The 23,369-nt window shown below is 40.2% G+C and overlaps 1 protein-coding gene across 2 annotated transcripts in view; it reads right to left on the bottom strand.

The window, feature by feature from the left end:
* TRIM37 (tripartite motif containing 37) overlaps positions 1-23,369 on the bottom strand; it is a 291,747-nt gene that overhangs the window by 247,473 nt on the left and 20,905 nt on the right. For both annotated transcript variants that reach the window (XM_073615167.1, XM_073615166.1), the window contains exons 3-4: positions 14,792-14,832; positions 11,608-11,724 (exon numbers count right to left, since the gene is read on the bottom strand). In XM_073615167.1, the coding sequence (XP_073471268.1) occupies positions 11,608-11,724; positions 14,792-14,832 (158 nt within the window). The remainder of the gene's footprint in view (positions 1-11,607; positions 11,725-14,791; positions 14,833-23,369) is intronic.

Genomic DNA, 23,369 nt, shown 5'->3' on the forward strand with positions numbered 1-23,369 from the left:
AACATGTTGGGCTAGTGTGCAATGTACTTTCTTTCGATCTTGAATTGATCACTCAATATGACCACCAAACATTTGTTATTATCATGAACATGTCTATTATCTACTTTTTAACTTTGTAATAATAAAATTTATTGGTTATTTTAATTCATGTATTTTCTCTGTATTTTCATTTGGCACCGTTAAAATTCCCTCAGCCTCCAGCTTTTCTCTAAAATTTATTACGTGAGTTTAAATCGGTATACTGCACTTTCAAACTTTAAAATCAATATCCAAAAATCAGAATTGCTCAATATTACGCTGCCCTCTGCTCATGCCCAAGCTCTTTAATCTTCATTCACTTTTCCATGGGCAGTCTTCCACCTGACATACCTAGGAGTGAAATTGACTCCCTCAGTAGAAAAAAATTTTCAAGCCAATTTTTCACCAACCATGCGGGAACTTTCTTCCAACTTGGAGAGATGGAATAAAGGTCCCTTCACATGGATGGGTAGGAATGCTATTCTTAAAATGAACATCTTGCCAAGGCTATTATATCTTTTTAAAGACTCTACCAATAGTCATTCCAGGGTCTTTTCTGAAATCACTACGTAGTGTTTCTTTTAGATTTATCTGGGCAAAAAAGCATCCACGTCTATCCTACCAGCTCCTGGCTATGCCTAAAACCCAAGGAGGTATGGCTTTTCCAGACCCGATTCGATATTATCAGGCAGTGCACCTTGCTAGGGTACTAGATTGGTGTAGAGATGGGGGACAGAAAGCCTGGGTAGCGACTGAACAATCTTGTACCCAGATTCCACTTCAATGTGTACCATGGTTAAGGTTTGAGATCACTTGGTACCCTACAACATCAACCCCTTATAGGGGCAACTTTGAGAGTGGCGCAACAAAGCCACCTCTTCTCTAAGACAGAAGGGAAAATTACCCAGCTTTACCCAATATTGGGAAATACGGCATTCCCCCCAGGCCATACAGACAGCTGTTTTAAACAAACTTCGAGACAAGGTAAATTCTGCCTAGGCAATTACCTTGAAGAATCCAGGCTGAAGACCAGGGCAGAAATACAGTCAATGTTTAATCCGCCACTGGATACATGGCAGATGCAGCAACTTACCCACTTTTTTAGCTCTCTTCTTCGCAGAGAATGGTCAGACCGTTCAAATACATCTTTGGAAAATCTATGTTTGGTAGAAGCACCCTCTGCCCACGGTGTATCTGAGATATACAAACTGCTAATACACCCGCCTGAGGGCTTTGTTCCAGGATTCCTCCAGAAATGGGAAAGAGATTTGGACATTACACTCTCTGAAGAGCAGCGGGGCTATAGTCTTTATTTTGCCCAGTACTCAGAGTATTGGGTAAAATAAGAACGAATACTTGCTGGCGCTGTGGGGAGGCAGAGGCTAATATGCTTCATATTTTTTGCTCCTGTCGGAAACTGAGGGAATTCTGGTCTAAAGTCTGAGATATCATAGGTCAGCTTACTGATTATGACTTGGGTTCTGATCCTGCCAGATACCTGCTCCATCTCTCAGATCTTTCAAAAGATAAATATAGGAATCCAATGATTGTTCATCTTCTAAATGCAGCTAAAGCATGTGTTCCAGCCTTATGGAAGCAGGAATCACCTCCCTCGGTCTCGTTGTAAAAATAGCCGACATATATGCTATGGAAAAAGGTATTGCAATTGTGCAAGGTAGAGAAGAGAAATTTAAATAAAGAATGGACACGATGGTCCCCCTTTGTCTGTTCCAGGGAATATGGCTGTGCGCAAGAAGAGGGGGAATAAGGGCTTTTGCGTTTTTGTGGGTTTTCTTTTTTGTTTGTTGGTGTGAATTATTAGGACGATGGAGATCAAAGTCTATACTTTCATTAGAAATACATAAAATAGAATGGTGACTTTAAAGATTTTGTATACCTACTTAAAATAGAACCAAACTTATTTATGTTGTACTTTATGATGCGCGTGCAATTGAGTTATATTTGTTTGTATTAAAATGCTTAAAATAAAATACAGAATTTAAAAATTTTAATTTTAAAATAAAAGAAAAAAAAAGAATTTTAAAGAAAAGTAAGAGGAGTTTTCTATTAATGAAAGTTAAATTATGGTGACAGCATAGAAAACTCAGGGAGTATTAAGGTTTTAGGATTGCAGTGGAAATGCAAAGATAAAAGTGCATCAAAAAATAAGCCACGTCCATAAATCATAAAGAATACATAAAGGGTAAAACTGAGTATTACCAGGGAGGCTGACTTTTTAGGCTAAGAAACAATGGAGAAGATATAGCAGTATAAAAATATAAATTTATTGAGAATTACAAATATATAAAAGAATAAAGTAAAAGAATGACAATAGTAACATATATACATCTATGATTATTGTGCAGTGAGCCCTTGTATGTCTACGCATTTCGCCGTTAGGCTTCCTCAGGACACGGCCAAGGTTCACAGATGGTAATACTCAGTATTTTCCTTTATGTATGCAGTGGAAAGGGTAATGGAACTTGCCACTCCTAGGCCAGGTAGAGCTCAAGAACACTGTGTCTGCAGTTAAATCCATTATTTAAGGTGAATTAGTATGCTACCTATATGCCCACCATACAGTTCAGAGACAAGACACGCAGGAGTAAAATTAGTTTTAAAAACAGGAAGTAACATTATGGAGCTTTTAGAGGTTTAAAAGGGACATTGGAAAACATTAATGGCGAAGCATACCAATCCTGGCAAAGTGTACTTGTTTGCTGTAGTTCTGCGGGAAAATTCATTTTCATGTATTTATTGATTATGAAGAATATTTCCAAAGGATTGACATGAGATTGTCAAGGACTGTCTAGACTGAATAGATGATAGCTGGTTTAATATCAGAAAGTTAATTTTTTTTTTGCAGCCTGTCTCAAGTCACGCAGTAGATATTGAGAAATTTCAAGATATCTGTAAGCCTATGTATTATTATATTAAAAATAAATAAATAAATAAAAAGGGAACTTGCCATTCAGCATAATATTGTTACCTATTTTAAAGAATTAACCAAATACAGACCCTTCATTTAACACAAGTGTTTTAACACACATAATATTGCCATCTTTGTTCTGATAATTCAATAATAAAAAGGTTGGGACAGAAAGGTAAGAGTTAAGAGGTTGACTTGAACATAGCTTACATGTAAGAAGTATTGTATAGCAGGAGCTTTGGAGTGTGTATGTGTGGTATCACTGGTAGCATTTTTTGAAGCTCGTGAACTACTGGTGAATTACTGGTTAGGTAAGGGAAAGTTGTTAGTATAGGGAATTCTCTTTCACCTGCTCAGAGAGAAATGCTTAATTTTATGTGCATGTGAATTTCATCTTGTCTTGGGATTACAATTTACAGTACAAGTTGTTTTTTCCTTCTCAATGCAAATGGATTGTTAGGTAGTTGATACATGTCCTATGATCCTGCCAAGACGGAGAGCGTTGGTAAAGTGGGCAGGTGAGAGGGACAGAGCAGGGTACTCAGCTGTGTGTGGTGCTTTAAGAGGATTGAATCGAGGATTTGGACAAGGACACGATACTATTTGAGTGATTCCGCCTATCCAAAGTATTGTTTAGCACAATACACAGAGGTACATATCCGCTTGCATAGATCTGCTATGTTGCTTCAAGTGAAAAAAGGGTATCAAACCGCCGACCATTCCTTCGCCACCGCTTTTGCGCAAAGCATACTGATATATATACATTCCATATTCAGCGAGTCCGAGAGACTTGCTGAGGTGGAGAGTGAATGTTAAAGAAGGATTTAATTCAGAAAATGTATCTATATAGATTAAAAATACATGTTTATTGTTAAAATGTTGCAACTACTGTCAGTCTATTCATGAAATGTGTTGGGCACATATTAAGTCCATGCCTAATACATAGTTAATTGGAAGAATTAAAAGGGGAATGTGACACGTCACTGATACCAAATGTTTTTTATTTATTTATTTTTTTCTTAGGTATCTGATCAGATACACATTTTTAAGAGTAGCATTTCAATTTATGTATAGGATATTTAGATTATTTCAGTCAGAGTCTGACTTTAAGGACTGTTTTATTTGTAGTTGCCTATCCTTACATTGCTTGTTACAAGACAAGTGAATGTTTTTTTGTGCAAATGGTTTTAACTGTGTTTAAGCTGCATTAACAATGATTGAGGATTTGAAAAGGTTTGTTTTTATCTTTTTTTGGTTAAATACAAGTTTAAGAATATTATAATTAAGTATTTATTTATGCTATGGAAAGAATAAGGAAGTTATGTATTCCAGGCACTATGCCAGAGGAATTGTGGCAAGTAAAGAAAAAGGGAAGTAACTTAAGGTTGTATAATCCTATGCACTAGGGAAAATATATACTTCAGGTGACATAAGGATTTAAAAATATAGAAAAAAGGTGTGTTCAAAGGTGTTCGAGGGGAAAATATGGAAAACATTTCTATATGAAGAATGAATGGAATGGCCAAATAAATGTGGAATGAGAGTTGTCTCATATTGTTCTTGTTTTGGGAGTAGAGGTTATTAGGCCCATGTTCCTGATAATATATATTTCCCTAAAAGTTTGGGGTTAGATTAAAATTGATAATGGGATTTTGGTAAAAAAAAAAAAAAAAAGGGTGAAACTATAAATGTTTGAAGAGCTACTGAAAATAAGTAACCAGAACCAAAATAAATTGCTGCATGTATTGAGTCCATGAAATACTAAAATATTGAGGGGAAAGTTTGTTTGAATAACAGAGTGACTATTCTGGATATACGGTATTTTCCTTTTGACTCTCCAGAGTGTCAATCGTGAAGTGTTAAGTGATTTAATGTTGTTTATCCATCAATGTTTTGTTTGTTGCTGATGATCAGAAATATTTGCAAAATAGGGAGGCTGACTTCTGAGTCAGAATATGTGTTTGGGTAAAATGTTCTGTTCGGAGACCCTCGGGTCCACTTGGGTCCCGGGGATAGAAGGAACTAAAGTTTTGTTGAACTCCTGCTGTAATACTGGATTTGAAGGGAAAAAAATGTTTAGTTAAATATATTGAATCTATATAATGAAAACTTTTGCTGAGAAACATTTTTATTTCTGCATGCTTTACTTATGTTTGAGTTAATGAGGAATATTATTTTTAATACCTCAAATGGTTAAGGCCTGAATTGATCAGGTAGATTCTGTGATTATTCATGTTGGATGAGGAGTATCTGCCCCAGCCAGCATTCACCCCTAGCCCCAGAAATGCCCACCCCATTCATACCCTACCCTATCAGGATGAAGAGAGGACTATAGCTTTTACATGGAAATCTTTGTTGTTCATCTTTGTTGATTCAAATGCAGTGGGAGATACTGAGATGGGTAAAGACTACCTCCTGCTGGAAAATGTTCCTGGGAATGACACCTTGAGGGTAGCCAAATGACGCATGCCCAGGGTCTACGAAATTCCAGTGAGTATCACAAGAGAGAGATCCAGATATGCCAGCCCGAAGACCCAAGTCTAGCCCAATGCATCAGTTCCAGTCTGTCTGTAGATATCGAGTTCTATTCTTACAAGAGGCAGGGTTTTTAGGGTGGAGGATCTCTGTAAAATATGGATGAGCACAGAATCGAACCAAACGCTTTGAGAAAAGTTTTATAATTATAATGTGGACATTTCCTTTTCCTTCCTTTTTATAAATTTAATGAACATTCAGAAGCCATACAAGAGCCTTTTTTTGTGCTTTTCTTTGGGACTATTTTTTATTTGGCCTAAAGGCTGTCATACCCCTCTCACTTGCTTTTATGGACCATCACGCCCCTCCCCCCTTTGTATTTCATGGACAATTGCTATGCAGCTGAGATTATGTGTTTGTTGTTCTTGATTTTTACATGCTTAGGATAGTGGGATATTTGTGGGAAAGTAATCCAAGTGAAAGTCGGGGGCATATTGGGGGAAAAAGGGTTTGTGTGTCACGTTCGTGACAAAAGAGAGGACTGAAAGGATCATGTAAAAAGCCCCTTGTGTTTTGTAATCTAATATACGAATTGCGCCTTTACAGTTATCATTTTTCTTTGCTGGGTAAAAATATATATTGTTTTGCAGTATCTTGTCTTGTGATAAAACTGTGTATTGTAAGATCTTAAGTCATATGATACTTTGTACAATATGTAACTTTCCATAGAATAAGCTTGTGTAAGCAGGAGGACACGTGTGCCTTCTTTGTAATCACGTCTTTCTTTGTATTGTGGCTGAATAAAAGGCTTAGAACACAAGCTACAATAAAGCAGACATCTTATGAATACACATTAGCTAGTATCAACGATCCGTCACTTCCTCTAGTCAATTTCCTCCCCCTTCAGTTAGAATCACTTCCAGGGAACACAGTTAACCCCTAGATCGCCCCCTAGTGTTAAACCCACTAATTCGGGGTACTTTGTCGCAGTAAGTGGGCTTAGCACTATATGACCATATAGTGTGACCAAACCCCCGTATTTTTTGAATATGTTCAGGTGTTTTTAACTAGCCCTGCAGGAAATGTCATTCTTGTATGTGTGCGCTGTAAAATATTTTGTCTAGTGTTAAACCCTTCACTGCCAGTGACATTTTTGACAGTAATCAATGCATTTTTATAGCATTGATCGCTGTATTAATGCCAATGGTTCCAAAAATGTGTGAAAATTGTCCGATGTGTTCGCCACAATGGCGCAGTCACGATAAAAAAAAGAAAAATCGCAGATCGCTGCCATTACCAGTAAAAAAAAAATAATAATAATAAAAATGCGATAAATCTATCCCCTATTTTGTAGATGCTATAACTTTTGCGCAAACCAATCAATATAAGCTTAATGCGATTTTTTTACCAAAAATATGTAGAAGAATACATATCGGCCTAAACTGAGGAAAAAATTAGCTTTTTTAAAAAAAAATTAAAAAAAAAAAAAAATGGGGAAATTTATTATAGCAAAAAGTACAAAATAGTGTTTTTTCAGTAAATAAAGTGCTGCGCAATTCATAAGAGTCCATAAATTGATAAAAACACAAGTGGTGTTGGCGTAGATAAACAAACAAATTGAAGTGCAAGTGACACGCAGGAAACAAATCTCAAAGATGGGTGTCAGTGATCCCTCCACCACACACAGATGGCCTCTCACCTCCCAAATTCGACCTGAAACAGGTCACACAGCGAGTCAGTGTAGCTGACACAGCAATCCAGGAAAACACTCCGGACATAGCCGCTCCAGGATGCGTCTCAGTCAACATAATATTGCATGTGGAAAGAGATAAGAAAGCGATCTAATGCTCTCTGTATGTTCAATCTTTTATTAAGGTAAAAAAGATAAGTTGCATATAACGGCACTCAGGTCTGAGTGCCGGCGGACAAACGAAACTGATACTGAACGAGATGGCCGCGGGTGACGTCATGCGAACACCTGACCCCCGTACGCGTTACGTCCATAGGCGGGACTTCATCAGCCCAGATGATTGACAAGAGGGAGGGAACAGAGCTGAGCCCTTCCTGTGCCGAGGGGAAGTGATGTCACCAGCCCAGGCACTGAAAGATGCAGACTACAAGGGGCCCCCTAGCAACAGGCATTTAGAGGTGAGTAAAAAAAAAAAAATTCCACATTTTTTTTTAGGCACATTTTTTTTTTTTTTTTTTTTGGGTGGAACACCACTTTAAAGAGACGCAGTGCTGAATCGCAAAAAGTGCTCTGGTCAGGAAGGGGGTAAATTCTTCCAGGGCTGAAGTGGTTAAAATCAATGCCAGGAACCACAAAAGGAGAAGATATTGCAGAAGGACAGACTGTTCTGGATCTCTATGAATGCTGGAAAGCGTTTACTTGTAAGTTGAAACTGTTTTCATATGATATTCAGACAGAAAGCTATCGTTTCTTTCCTCACCTTAAAGAAATGTCAGAGTGGAGTCCCATCAATGTGACTGAACTAAAGAAGTACATGGAAGGCTACATGCAAGAATTTGATTTGCGATTTAAAGATTTTGACAGCCATGGTCCTATGTTCTCTTTCCTCAATAAGGCAGATCTTTATGATCTTAGCAGTGACCACTTTGACTTTGACCATTTTTTAGTGGCTGCACGTTACCAATTTTCAAATGCAACACATTGAATTTAAATCCTCTGCATTGCGGTCAACTAAATTTACAGAGTTGCGTAAAAGAGTTGAAGGTCAGTGTCAAGATCATGGCTCTGCTATTCTTCGGTGCTGGACGTCACTACCTAAAAAAATTTAGCTGTCTTAAGAATGTTGCCTTGGCAATGCTATCTGCATTTGGATTTATATATGTGAGCAAATATTTTCACACATGAAAGGAATATTAATCCCGCATCGCGCTCGGATGACCTGTGATCACTCAGAAAATTGTGTACAACTTAAAGTGACAAAATACACCCCTGACATTGAAATTCTCACAAAGGAGGTTCAAGGCCAAGGATCGCATTAAGAGACTTTTAATTAGCACACGTTTTGAAATAAAAGAAAAATTTATGTTTACCACTTAATGATCTTGTAAAGCACAATAACAATTTATTTCTATTAGTCAAGAAATTTACAGCATTTATGTGTTGCAGGAACTGGGACTGATCTACAGTGTGAAGGGTGGGAATAGGGGCTGATCTGAGGTGTGAAGGGACAGGAACTGGGGTGACCTGAGATGTGAAGGTGCAAGAATTGGGACCGATCTGAGATGTGAAGGGGCAGAAACTGGGGTGATCTGAGATTACTTTTTAAAATGTCCTTTTTGTGATCGAGTGTGTGAAGTTGACGTTGTTTTATGTAGCCGGCACTCTCAATTTGTTTGAAAATTGTTTTGGGCACACTATGCTCAAAAGGTTGCCTACCCCTGCCATAGGGCCTATAGATGTGTCTTATTTAGTATGATTTTATACCCAATAAAGTAAGACAGTCTTATGGCCCGTACACACATCCGAATATCGTAAGACAGATCATACGACTTTTTTCGCTTAATAGTCGCAAGTAGACATAAAAAAAAAAAAAAAAAAAAAAAAAAATCAAAAAAAATCGGAAGTGATGTCATGTGTTGTAATGTATAGACTGTACTGACTAAAAGAAAATCGTACGACCTGGTATCGCACGAGGAAAAATTTTGGTGCTTGTCTAGTCAAATAATATCGGATGAATTGTCGTGATCGGCTCTCGAAAGCTCTGTACTAACGATCCAATTATCGTACGATCGCGTCAAAATCCCTATTTTTCATCCGATTTTCGGATCGTGTGTACGGGCCATTACTTATGGAAATGTTTAAAAAGTGGATGTAATGTTTACAGTTATGAAAACATAACATATTTAACTAGGGAATAATGTGTGATTTCTGTGCGGAAAAAAATGCGGTGGTTGCAATTGTTAGTCTGAGACTGGTGTAGTAGACTCTATCCAGTAGTTGAGGGGATGCGTGCATGTAGGTAAAGTATACCTAAAGTGGAACTTCACTCTCTCAAATCAACATTGGACTAGTTTAACTCCTGACGCTGTTAATATTAGTAAATAGATAGGAAGGTATATTATATTTACTTGGTTTTCAGTTTTTTCCTTTAAATTTCTTCAGTTACTGTCTGGTGTTTGGTTTCTGGCCTAGGCACATGGCGTCATACATCCCAAGAGCGTTCGGAAGAGGAGGGGGTTTTCTCAGCTAGGCACAGCCTCCTGCCTGCATGACTGAGCTGAGTGCAGATGGATTCCAGGAAGTAAATGCTACATGAATCACCTGCCCTTACTCAAATTTGCCATGGCCAGAATGCTAGGGGGTACAGCGATCTCTCAACAAAATAAAGAATGGATACATGGATGGATGGATGGATATTAGAAACAAATGAAACAGCGTTTTTTGTTTGTAGTGCTCAGATGCAGTATAGTTCCACTTTACTAATAAACCTGCACTTCAAATCTACCATACAGGGCACCAAATATATTTGGGTAAATGAGGGGGGTTGAGCACAGGACGAATTTCTCTAAGCAAATGGAGATATTAATTGCAAAAGAGGAGAAAAGAGAGAATTGAACATACACTAACAAGGTCAGGAAACAAGTTCAGCGATTGGTTTAAAAACAAGAAGGGGCAATTGTTACTAGTCTAGAGCAGGGGTACTTTTTGATCTAAAGACACACCATATGAACATTGTTACCACACTGTAACCCAAAAAGAGAATTACCACAATAGAGGCAAAACCAAACAAAGAAAAACAACAATAGCCATATAACACTTCACTGATACATGTCCTATAAGTTTGCTCTTGCCCCCCCCATACATATGTGCTATCAATCAGTGATTTTCACAGGTTTTTAGAGAGGAAATAGTATCATGGGCAGGAAATTTATTGCACTCTAACCCCAGAAAATTGAACACGCTGTAATACATTAACAGCATATTTCTTGGGCATTGTCTCAGTAGCGTACAATCTGAAACATACATGGAAAAAGTCAGCTATATCATCACTGATTTCACACTTGGGACAAGCAAGGCTACATTTACTACAGGGTCATGTGGTGACCCATCACAAACACCTCAACGACCCAATCTGAATACATACCCATAGTTTAAAGTGGATGTAAACCCTCTCCTATACCCAGCAAAGTGAACAGCCTCAGATAATACACAGGGATAAAACAAATCTCCCTACATAAGTTTTACATGCATATCTTCAGCTTGCTATATTCTTTAGAATTCTAACATTGTGTTAGAATTTTTACTTCCTCATTAAGCAGTAGGAGTGGATTCCTGGCATACACTGTGCGACAGCTGATTGAAGGAAAGGCACCCCCCCTCCACATTGGCAGAAGGAAGATTCTTGCAGAGCTGTGCTGTGACTAGACAAGCTCTCCGCTAATCTATTTATAGCACCCACCCCCGACACTAATTTTCAGCTGCTTCTATCTGCTGTGTCAGAGAACTTGACAGAAGTTATCATGCGGATAACAGAAGAACAAAACAGCAGAAAGCCGCAGGACTTTAGGCTTTGGAGAGAGATAAGTAAACACTACAGATATATGTGCCCAGGTCAAATTTCATGAATCGTGTTACATCCACTTTAAGAAACACCAGTGTGGAATGTGGGAGGTTATGAAGTTAAGCGTTAGCCACGTGGTCATAATGCACTTCCACGCCCACAGACCACAATTATGCTGTAACTAGGGAACACGGTTCCACTGACTTTTCTAACTCCCCAAAATTAGGGCATTAACTCTGCTAGCAAAAACCCAAGCCAACAAGCATCTCCCTAGGAAATGCTAAAGGAACTTGCATACAAAAAAAGAGCACAAATAAGGAGCACATAATTATTGCAGCAATTTTTGTTATCTCTAGGGAGGGATATGAATTACAGGACTAGAAATCACTGCAAGGAGTGTCATCCTTTGTTATTTTTGTATGGCTACAAATCTAAATAGCACTTGGCACCCATCATAACACTATATTCTTAGTTTAGAGTTTCTTATGAAGTGCGAATAGGGCCTTAATTGTTGTTACACCAATAAAATTTCTAATAACATCCGATTGCATATCTATGGGATATTAGCACAGTTTCTTGGCTTTTACTTCACTAGTATAACTCAAGAAGATAAAGCTTGCTGACACTAGATGCCATATGGGAAAGAACACATACTTATCCTTCTCGTTTTCCTCGTGCTTGTTAAGACTGCACAACTGGAGCGTGTCCAACCGTTGAGTAACCTCTTCTGCCCACCTACAGTTAACCAATTCTCTTAGTTGCAATGGAGCCCTGGAAGGAAAATTCAAATGTAATGAATGTGATGTGACAATTGTATAGTACAATTTACACATGTGGGAAATACTGGTATACTGTAAAGAGTACAAAACCTTGTTGAATTAATCTATCCAAAAAATTGAGACTGTACCGATGGGCCTCCTGGATCTGGAGAGATGGCAGTTTGACTAGACCCCTTCAGTTCTACTTTTCTCTTCCTTCTTTTTCCCTTCTCACCTCTTCTCTACCCCTTTTTGCTGTCTTTTTAGTTTTTATTACTCACGGTGTGTGCAAAAACCACATGGGGTACAGAGACTCTAGTGGCAGGTTTCCCGTGAAATTCTTTTGTGGCATTGCTCTGCATGCCATTCATGACAGCAAGTGTTATCTAAGTGATGTGATTTTCTGATTCTGTGTTATATGATGACACGCATGTCAAATGTTTTCTGTATTTACTGTGAGACGTCTTAAAATAAAGACTTGATAAAAAAAATAAATAAACCAACACACTCACCTAGGTGGATGCAGCATTGCCCCGATGCTGCATCTGTCCCCCGCTGCCTCTAAGACCGAGAACTGTGCGATCAAAGACCACTTGTTGCACAGTTCTTGGTCTTCAGAGAACAGAGAGCCCATGACTGTCAGTCATGGGCTCTCTGATCTGCCCCTCCAGTGCTCACTGAAGCACTGGGTTGTGAAGGGGGCAGCTGGCCAGTTAAGCATCTGGGTGAATCTCAACATTAAAGTTGGGATCTTTCCAGAGTCTAGACCAGCTCAGTAACGTCAGCTGACAGTGGACTTTATCCTGGTGTCAGTTGAATACAGGTCACAGGACCGCAGAACCAAGTTTACTCCTGTGACCGAAAAGAGCTTTGGTCCTACTCCTCTTTTAATGCCAAAAAGGTAATGTAACTTAACGGGATATAATTACTTTTGGTCCGATTTACTTTTTTTTTTTTTAGGCATGTTCTAAAAAAATGTGTCCTTGTCACGTGACCTGAAATCACAAACAATTCTATCTTACTTTGAAGTGTTCTGTAAATAACAAATTCCACAACCCCCAAGTACCAAAGATGGCATGGAAGTGGGTTTGTAGTCCAAATCAGGAGAGCAGCCTTGTGACAGCTATACCTCCCTGTGGAGTGGTAAGCGTAGCAACTTTAGTACAGGAAGAGTGTTATTGTCAGGATTACCAGATAAAATTTTAGGTAAAAAGGCCTGCAATATATTCAAATTTTGTTTGGGGAGGAGGGTGTAGCTAACCATTAAAAGAGTAAGTGTAATATCGTAAAAAATACTGCGCTATCCCATAAGTGGAAATGATCCCCACATGTGTGTAATGAAAAGACAAATATCTCAAACCAAAAATTGAAATGTAAAATGCTGCTGCAACCTTAGATGTGAAACAACCTCCACCTTACTAGCTATACAATTTAAAGGCTGCGCTGCTAGTGCAAATACATGATCATATTAACTGAAAATACCATAATTATGAATGAACACAAGTGAATTGTTTCATAACACAAAAAAAAAAAAAAATGCACATAAATCGCATGCAAAAAAAATGAGTGGAACATTCAGTAAACAAAAACGATTAAGTAGAGTCCATTTAGTCATAGATTGAAATGAACTGTAGGTCTTGTGGGTGTAGAAAATGGTTGGATAGAGGGAAAAAGACACCCTTCCTTCAAGTGATATAAAGATTATCTCCGTAGGGAGCGTGATGTTAAAATAGAGAGAAGATCCTCCACCTCAAGTAAGGTAAGCCCCTTACCAGATCCAAAGATCTCCTGTCACAGAGATCATGCACACATGTGGCTGTGTCCCCCAGCCACTGGGTCTCTGTCAGTGCGCAGATCGGAAGCCACCTCTCCAGGAAATCAATCCAAATGTGATTTATCCGCTCACAGACCATGGATAAATAGGAAAGAAATGCTCCATAGCGTAATACAGTTAAAATCCACTTTAATTTATAAAAGAAAAGCACTTACAATTTGTGCAGTAAAGATCGCTTATAAAAACATGTAGCGCCGGCCGGCTTCAGCTGCTGCCCGTTTCTTCCGGGTTCAGCGTGGTATGGTGGTGACCATGGACCATGGATAAATAGGAGAAGATCCTCCACCTCAAGTAAGGTAAGCCCCTTACCAGATCCAAAGATCTCCGTCACCACCATACCACGCTGAACCCGGAAGAAACGGGCAGCAGCTGAAGCCGGCCGGCGCTACATGTTTTTATAAGCGATCTTTACTGCACAAATTGTAAGTGCTTTTCTTTTATAAATTAAAGTGTATTTTAACTGTATTACGCTATGGAGCATTTCTTTCCTATTTATCCATGGTCTGTGAGCGGATAAATCACATTTGGATTGATTTCCTGGAGAGGTGGCTTCCGATCTGCGCACTGACAGAGACCCAGTGGCTGGGGGACACAGCCACATGTGTGCATGATCTCTGTGACAGGAGATCTTTGGATCTGGTAAGGGGCTTACCTTACTTGAGGTGGAGGATCTTCTCTCTATTTTAACATCACGCTCCCTACGGAGATAATCTTTATATCACTTGAAGGAAGGGTGTCTTTTTCCCTCTATCCAACCATTTTCTACACCCACAAGACCTACAGTTCATTTCAATCTATGACTAAATGGACTCTACTTAATCGTTTTTGTTTACTGAATGTTCCACTCATTTTTTTTGCATGCGATTTATGTGCATTTTTTTTTTTTTTTTTTTTGTGTTATGAAACAATTCACTTGTGTTCATTCATAATTATGGTATTTTCAGTTAATATGATCATGTATTTGCACTAGCAGCGCAGCCTTTAAATTGTATATTAAAAGAGTAAGAACAGATCTGTTATTTGTCAAGAAAAGCATATACACAGCAACAACAGTACAACTCTGTATACATAAGTCTGAACTTTCATAAGGACTTGGTTGGAAACCTGAAGAAACTACTTAGATATGCAGCAAAATGTCTTTAAGTTTACTGAACAAGTCCAATTGAATGTGACCAACCACTACTAGCTAGGCTATAACCTTGATAAAAGAAAACCTTCATAAACTGGAAATACAACCTTTACTTACCTGCAGTGTGGACACTGAGCTCTTTGTTCAGTCAGCCATCTCTGTAAATAAAAATAAAAAAAAGTTTTTTGGGGGTTTTTTGGTTTGTATTTTTACATACATGTAAAATCCTTTTCTTTGCGCACAGTACAGGACACAGGTCTTCAAAATCATTTTAGGTGGAGGGAAGTAAAAAATCAAATAATGTAGACTTTTTTTTATCCACTGTATATGATACACCTTCAGGTGAATGGACACTGGCAAAGTAATTCCAAGCTTTAACACACATTCACCTAACCCCTCCTATCATGCAAGCCTGGGTTTTCTAGCAAGCAATATTGGACCAAAGTTACAGAGTGGAGGGATTATGTGTTTAGTATGGTCCTCCATCAAAAGGATTCTACAGGTGCATAAAAAAAAAAAAAATTAAAAAAAAAGGATTTTTTCGTCAAACTTAGCTGTAAAATCCTTTTCTTTGAGTAAACACAGAGTTAGGCTATTATTCCTTACTGGGTTATACGCCCTCTCTAGGTGAATGGACACTGGTAGACCAAAGTCTTAAGCTAAGTACACACGATAGGATTTTCCGACAACAAAACCGAGGATTTTTTTCCAAAGGATGTTGGCTCAAACTTGTCTTGCATACACACGTTCACACAAATGTTGTTGGAAATTCCAAACGTCAAGAACACGGTGACGTACAATGAGCCGAGAAAAATGAAGTTCAATAGCCAGTGGGGCTCTTCTGCTTGATTCCGAGCATGCATGGACTTTTGTGTGTCGAAATTGTGTACACACACGCTCGGAATTTCCGACAAGTCTTGTTGTCGGAAAATTTGAGAACCTGCTCTCAAACATTTGTTGGCGGAAATTCCGACAATAAATGTTCTATGGAGCATACACATAACATACACAAGCTCACATCCAACATTTGTTGTCGGAAAATCAGATAGTGTGTACGGGGCATTAGACAGAAAGGCCGCCCCTATGTAACCCCTCCCATACAGGGGTACTTCAGTGTTGTAGCAAGAACTGAATCCTCAAAAGAGGGAGGGGGGACCACTGGGTCTTGTGCTGTATTCAAAGAAAAGGATTTTACAGGTATGACGAAAAATTCCTATTTTTTTATTTATCATACTTCACAGGGCACAGAGTTGGGCTATTATTCTTTACTTCCTGGGACGTCCCAGAGCAATAGCCTTGAGGGGAGAGAGACAACCTGCCAAAAAAATAGCCATCAGACTACAGCAGCCTGTAGTACACTACGACCTGAAAGCCAAATCCTCGGCTGCTCTAACATCCACCTGATAAAATCTTGTGAACGTACGGACTGAATATCAGGTGGCATCCTTACAAATCTGGGCCCGAGATACCTGATGGCGAAAAGCCCTGGTAGAATGAGCTCTCACCTTAAAGGGAGGAGCCTTATGTTTCAGACCATAGGCCTGAATGATGAATTGGCAGACCCAAAGGGCAATGAAAGCTTTGGAAGCTGTCTGCCCCTTCTTAGGTCCTTCTGGAAAAACAAAAAAAGGAGTCTCATCCTCGGATCTCCGCAGATCTAGACAAATAAACTGACTGCCCACACACTACATCCAAGGAATGCAGTCGCCTCTCTTCCACCGAATGAGGCTGAGAGAAAAAGGAAGGCAGAATAATGTCCCGATTCAAATGAAAAGCCGTAAGACGTAACACCTCCTTGCCGCGGTGAAGGATCTTGCAGACACTGGTAAAAAAACTGAAGTACTCCCTGTATGGGAGGGGTTATATAGGGATGGAGTTCCTGTCTAATGCCGCGTACACATGACCAGACTTTACAGCATACTTTGCCCGGCGGACTTTGACGGACTTTACGACGGACTTTCCGAATGAACGGACTTGCCTACACACGATCAACCAAAGTCGGATTCGTACGTGATGACGTACGACCGGACTAAAACAAGGAAGTTCATAGCCAGTAGCCAATAGCTGCCCTAACGTCAGTTTTTGTCCATCAGACTAGCATACAGACGAGCGGACTTTTCGACCGGACTCGAGTCCGTCGGACAGATTTGAAACATGTTTCAAATCTAAATCCATCAAACTTTTGAGAAAACCAAGTCCGCTGGAGCCCACACACGATCAAATTGTCCGACGAAATCCAGTACGCCGGACCAAGCATGCCGTAAAGTCCGATCGTGTGTACGCGGCATTAGACTTTTGTCTACCAGTGTCCATTCACCTAGAGATGGCATATAACCCAGTAAATAAGGAATAATAGCCCAACTCTGTGACCCGTGATGTACGATAAAGAAAAATACAGTTTTATCGTACAGTACAGAGCACAGGTCTTTAAATCATAACAGATAGGAAGTCCAAAAGCAGTAAATAAGGGGAGGGTAACATGACAACCAAAAATCTGCAAACATACTCGAAAAACAAAGGCCAAGACAGACCTTAACCAGCCTGTAATACCCCTTCAATACTAGACTATTTTTCAGTTTTCACCACTGTGATAGTTTGACAATTATTGTGGCATGCAAAAAACTGTACCCAAATTAGGTTTACATCATTTGTTTGGAGACCGACAGCTTTTTTTTGCTGGTATTTATTAACCCCGCTGGGGATTTTTTATTTTAGCTGTAAAATGGAAAAAGACCAAAAATTATTAGTGTTTACCTTACTTTCTGTTAAAATAAAATGGCAATAATAAAAAAAACCTCCAAAAAAACCTTATTTCAGCATAGTAGAGACCCTCAGGTGATCTATTTTTTTTTAAAATGAAGAAACACACCGGTATTAAATGAATCTACAGCTGATCTCCTCATTTTGTTTCCACCGATAATTACACAATCTATCTTCTTCCCCTGTTATAATCACAAGGTACCCAGCCTCTCGGATTGGTTGGGTACAGTGCAATCACCTGGCAAATCAGCCATCTAACAGCTACTTATCCAGTGCCAGTATTTAACTGCACAGGGATAAATAAAGGGCCCCCGATCTGCCATTAAAAGACACGGCGGTACAAAATGGGTGAAAGAGTACTTTTATTTATGCAGCCAAATTGGGATAACACCAACTTTACAGTTGTTACATGTCCACATTTGTCATTAAAGAGGAACGTCCATTTTTATTTATTTATATATATATATATATATATATATATATATATATATATATATATATATATATATATATATATATATATATATATATATATATTACTTACCAGTGCCTGGGGTCTAGCACTGTATTATTCCCACACACGGTTCTCCTTACCGAAGCAATCTGCTTTGTGATTAACCACACACGGCCTCCCACTGAGCTTGCTTTTGTAAATATGCAGGTATTTTAGGTGCCTAGGCAAATGACATTAGTGCCCCTGCCACCTCCTGGTATATGTAACATGCATATCCCAGGGGGCACTTGGGGGCCCGCACATCCCTCTGTTCACTAATGGAGGAGGAAGGAGAGCCCAGAGGTGTGTCATTGGTAGGCTGTGCCAGAACCCAGAAAAGCCAGCGCAGCCTTCAAATGACATCACAGATGAACTTGGTGGTGCAGGACTCAGCGGCAGCTGCAGAAAAGAGGATTTCAGGACAACACTGGATTCTCTGTGTGGGCAAGTATATGAAGTGTGGCAAGCTCAGCATCAGGTAAGCGGGGAGCAAAAATAAACAAATAGATAATGGAGGGGAGGGGGAAAGAGGGTTAAATTCCTCTTTAATCCCTGTGCTGTAGAATTATTGCTGCAGAGTCTGAAGTTGGTGGCATACCTATGCCAAGTGTGTTTAAAATTACACTGTGTTGACTGTTTGACGAGGATGTTTCTATTTTCCCCCAATTTCAGACAGTGCCATCCCTCTAACAACTTCAGCCTTTTTTTTTTTTTTTTAAATCAGGTAAAGTTTACTAAAGGCTTCAGAGTAGTGTTACATCATTGAGTGGTTACATAATCTTCCCTATGAACAAAGTATCCAATACAGAGACATCTTAGGTTACAAGGTATTGACAAGAAGAAAGCATACAATTACTACAATACCAACCCATATAATAAACAGTTGCTGCTGGTGTCAGGTGTAAAGAAAATACTAAACACATCACAGAATTCTGTCCAATATAAGATCTATAGGTGACGGAAAGGGTGAAGGCAGCCTTTTCATCCATAATTTGTCAAATTTAGCAGAGCACCCCATGTTGGAAAATACACTCAAAGCACAAAGTGTTCCCCATGTGATGAATCTATTCCTGATAGGTGGGTGGCTGTTTCCAATATTGCAATACATGTGTCCTATCTTGAAACAGGGCTCTAGAAATAGCCACTTTAGTATGGTCCGATAGACAGGGTTTGGCATACAATCAGACTTTGGTTAAAAAAAAAACATGTTTATGGCCCTGGCCCAATATCTGTGAAGCTTAGGGCAATGCCAGAGAATACAGTATGAATGAGATCACCATGAACTCTACGGCATTTACTAAAAAAAAAAAAAAAGGGTTCTCCAGAAGTGCCATTTTTTATAACTTAAAAGGGAGTATAGTGGACACACAGTACACAGAATCCAAAGCACTCTCCCATTAGGTCTACTCAAGAGAACCCACATTACCCTCCCAGCTCCCCATAGCTTTGCAAGGATAATACTCCAAATAAGAGAAAAACAGCATAGCATAACAGTGATCGATAATGCCTTTGATTGTAGTAGCGTTTTGCATAAAATTAAATATGGAGTAAAGAGAAGCACCAATCCCAAGAAGGTGCTTGAGCATGTACTGCATGTTTAAGTTGCAGATAATAAAAATGGCATATAGCTGGTAACTCAGCACTACTTCTCTTTTCTCTTTTTCACCTCTTTGTCTTCTAACACCCCTCTCCTTTTTCCTTTCTCCCCACATCTCAAGTCCTCACCCTCCTCTATAAGCTACCCTTGTTCCCAGAACCTAACCCACACTTAGAGGCCATGGAGGCGGTGACTGTGTTTTCTTTAAACACAAAGGGCCTAAATGTGCCAGAAAAAAGGTGCATGTTGCTGGGCGACCTCCACCACCATAAGGCTAAATTGGCATTTATACAGGAGACTCACTTCAAGGGAGGTAATTTACCGATACTGAAGAACAAATTCTACCCGACGGTGTACCACTCCACATTTGGTGCCGTCAAATCTAGAGGGGTGTCCATACTTATTTCACGTTCAGTTCCCTGGAAGTGTGCAGATGTGAAAACTGACACAGTGGGACAATATCTGTTCCTCAGGGGAGACATTGGTGGTGTAGAAGTGACACTAGCAAACATATATGCACCCAACAGCCAACAAGATCAATTTATTGCTAAGATATTAGACATTTTGAAGGGTTCACTAGAGGTCAACTGATCATTGGGGGTGATTTTAATGTTCCATTGATTCCTTCCGAGGACACTTCTTCGGGACATTCCTCAATCACTTCGGCGACCAGGAAACACATAGCTCGCTCTCTACACAAAACACAACTGATTGACGTATGGAGACTTCTACACCCGACTGAACGGGATCAGACCTTTTATTCGACTCCAAATAGGCAGTATTCAAGGACTGACTACTTCCTAATTCCTCATACCCAATTGCACGCCATACGCAGCGCCTTGATTGGATCTATCACATGGTCTGATCACGCCCCGGTCCTGCTGTCCTATGCCCTAACAGACTGTTTCACTACCAGGACAAGGACCTGGAGACTAAATGAAAGTCTTTTACAGGACGAAGAGATTCTCAAGGACGTGGTAAGGGAGCTGGAATTCTTCTTTAAGGCTAACGACACCCCCTGGCAGTAACCCCGGCTATGTGTGGGAAGCTCATAAAGTGGTGATACACGGTGTCTTAATTAAACACGGCACACGTATTAAGAGACAGCGCTCGACACAGCGGACATCGCTTCTTGATGATTTACACAAAGCAGAAGCTAGACACAAACATGCTCAAACTCCTGCAGGGGAGGCGGAACTTCTGCTCTTGCGTGCCAAAATCACAGATATAATGCAGTATCGAGCTAAAGCAGCGATAAAGGTTTGCCGGCGCATGCCCTATGAATCAGGAGACAAGTGTGGTAGACTTCTGGCCAACTCCCTGAAAGAGCAGACACTTGCGAACTACATCCCGCACATTATGACGTCTTCGGGCCAGAAAACTACACTCCCTCGAAATATTGCACGGGAATTCAAAGATTTTTATGCTTCCCTTTACAATCTACAGAAGCCAGCTTCCTCACGAAATCAGATAGAGGACTATTTGTGTAAGTCAGGTTTGCCTAAATTACCCGCTGAGGCCAGTGCTTTGCTGGATGAACCCATATCCATAGATGAAATAAAATCAGTGGTAGGAGCTATTAAATTGGGGAAGGCTCCGAGCCCGGACGAATACACGGCCCAATATTACAAGACCATGCTACCATACCTAGGGGAACACCTACACAAATTTTACAACTCATTGGGTTCGGGAGGGAATATTCCCCGGGACATTCTCTCAGCACATATTGCGGTAATACACAAGGAAGGGAAGGATGCTACTGCCTGTGGGAGTTATAGGCCAATTTCACTCCTCAACGTAGACCTAAATATTTTTACTAAAATACTAGCCACTAGAATCCAACAGTACCTCCCGTCCTTGATTCATCAAGATCAAGTGGGATTTGTCCCAACTAGAGAGGCCAGGGACAACACCACTAGAGTCCTTAATCTACTACATGTAGTCAATCAGAACAAGATCCCATGCATCTTTCTAAGCACGGACGCAGAGAAGGCCTTCAACAGGGTGAACTGGCAATTTATGACCTCCGTCTTGAATCACATAGGACTTGGCAACACGATGTTGAACTGGATAAATTCAGTTTACAGCGAACCTACAGCCCGGGTATGGGTTAACGGTGTCCTATCAGACTCTTTTACGATCAAGAACGGAACTCGTCAGGGTTGCCCTTTATCCCCTCTCCTTTTTGCCCTGTCGTTGGAACCCTTCCTGTGCATGGTGCGCTCAAACCCGGATATATCTGGGGTGGCTGTAGGAGATTCACAGCAGAAGATTGCCGCTTATGCGGATGACATGCTGTTCGCACTTACTAATCCGGTAATCTCCCTTCCAAACCTCCTGCAGGAGTTTCGGACATATGGTAGGCTTTCCAATATGAAAATCAATTTTGACAAGTCTGAGGCAATGAGTGTAGGTGTTCCTTCGCGACTACTCACAACACTTAGGAGACAGTTTTAAATTTAAATGGACTGCGACGGCCTTAAAATATTTAGGTACCCTTATTCCCCCCAAAATTTCTCTGACATTTGCATTAAATTTCCCTCTGTTACTATCTGCTGTGCGGGCCCTACTTGCCAAATGGAATACAGGGCTACATTCATGGTTTGGCAGATGTAATATCCTGAAGATGTGTATTCTTCCTAAATTTCTGTACCTTATGCAGGCTCTGCCGATCCAAATCCCTTCCTCTTATTTTGCCCAAACCAGCGCCCTTTTCTTTGATTTCATATGGGCTCACAAAAGGCCCAGACTTAACAGACGTCAACTTATGGTACCTAAATCATATGGAGGCCTGGCGGTGCCTGATCTCCGTAAATATTTCTATGCGACCCATCTGACCAGACTTATTGACTGGAACCGCCACCAGTCCACTAAGCAGTGGACCAGACTGGAACAAACTCAGTGAGACATACCCCTGAACAGAACACCATGGATCCATCATTTCCTACCTAGAAAAGTCAACAATCACAACTTGATAGGCCTGACAGTGCGTACGTGCTCATCTCTATTTACACGGTACCGACTCTCATCCTTAAATTCCCCGCTCCGTCCGATACTGGGAACACCAGAGTTTACACCTGGCTATACAGATCCAACTTTTTTCCATTTAAGAAACTCAAACTGTTTTCAAGCCTCCCATTTCCTCATGCGTGGTCAATGGCCCACTACAGCTGAACTCATGAGCTCGGACGGTCAATTTCGGCTGGACTACTGGAGAGCTTTTCAACTTAACCATTTTTTCAAGTCACTTCCTTCTCCCAGCAGTTTTTCTCCAACTCTGACCACTTACGAAACGTACTGTTCGGAAGAGGGTCCAATGCCTCATGCCCTTTCTGCTACATATCAATTGCTGATTACACCATTAGAGGGCCCTCGATTACAATGTATAGAAGCGTGGGAACGGGACTTGCAATGTACTTTCACACCCTGTCAGAAGCAAAATATTATACATTTCACCTACAGATACTCGATATGCACAAAGATGCAGGAGACTAATTATAAAATTCTTACCAGATGGTATAACACCCCTGCAAAATTACATATTATTTTCCCATCTTCCTCAGATCTTTGCTGGAGATGTCAGAGCGAACGGGGAACTCTCCTTCATATTTTTTGGACCTGTCCCATGCTGGAGCAATTCTGGAAGACCGTCCAACGTACGGCACAGAATTTCACTGAGCGCCCTATAGTGGCGGACCCAGCCATCTTCTTGCTTCATGCCTCCCATATACTCAGTAAGGCTTACAAAAAAAAAAAATCGCTGATGCGTCACTTGTTTGACACTGCCAAGGCGTGCATTCCCTTATTATGGAAGTCCACACAGCCTCCTACTGTTAGTATGTGGG

This window comes from Aquarana catesbeiana, linkage group LG02 (genome assembly GCF_042186555.1).
Source record: "Aquarana catesbeiana isolate 2022-GZ linkage group LG02, ASM4218655v1, whole genome shotgun sequence".
NCBI classification, from domain to species: Eukaryota; Metazoa; Chordata; class Amphibia; order Anura; family Ranidae; genus Aquarana; species Aquarana catesbeiana.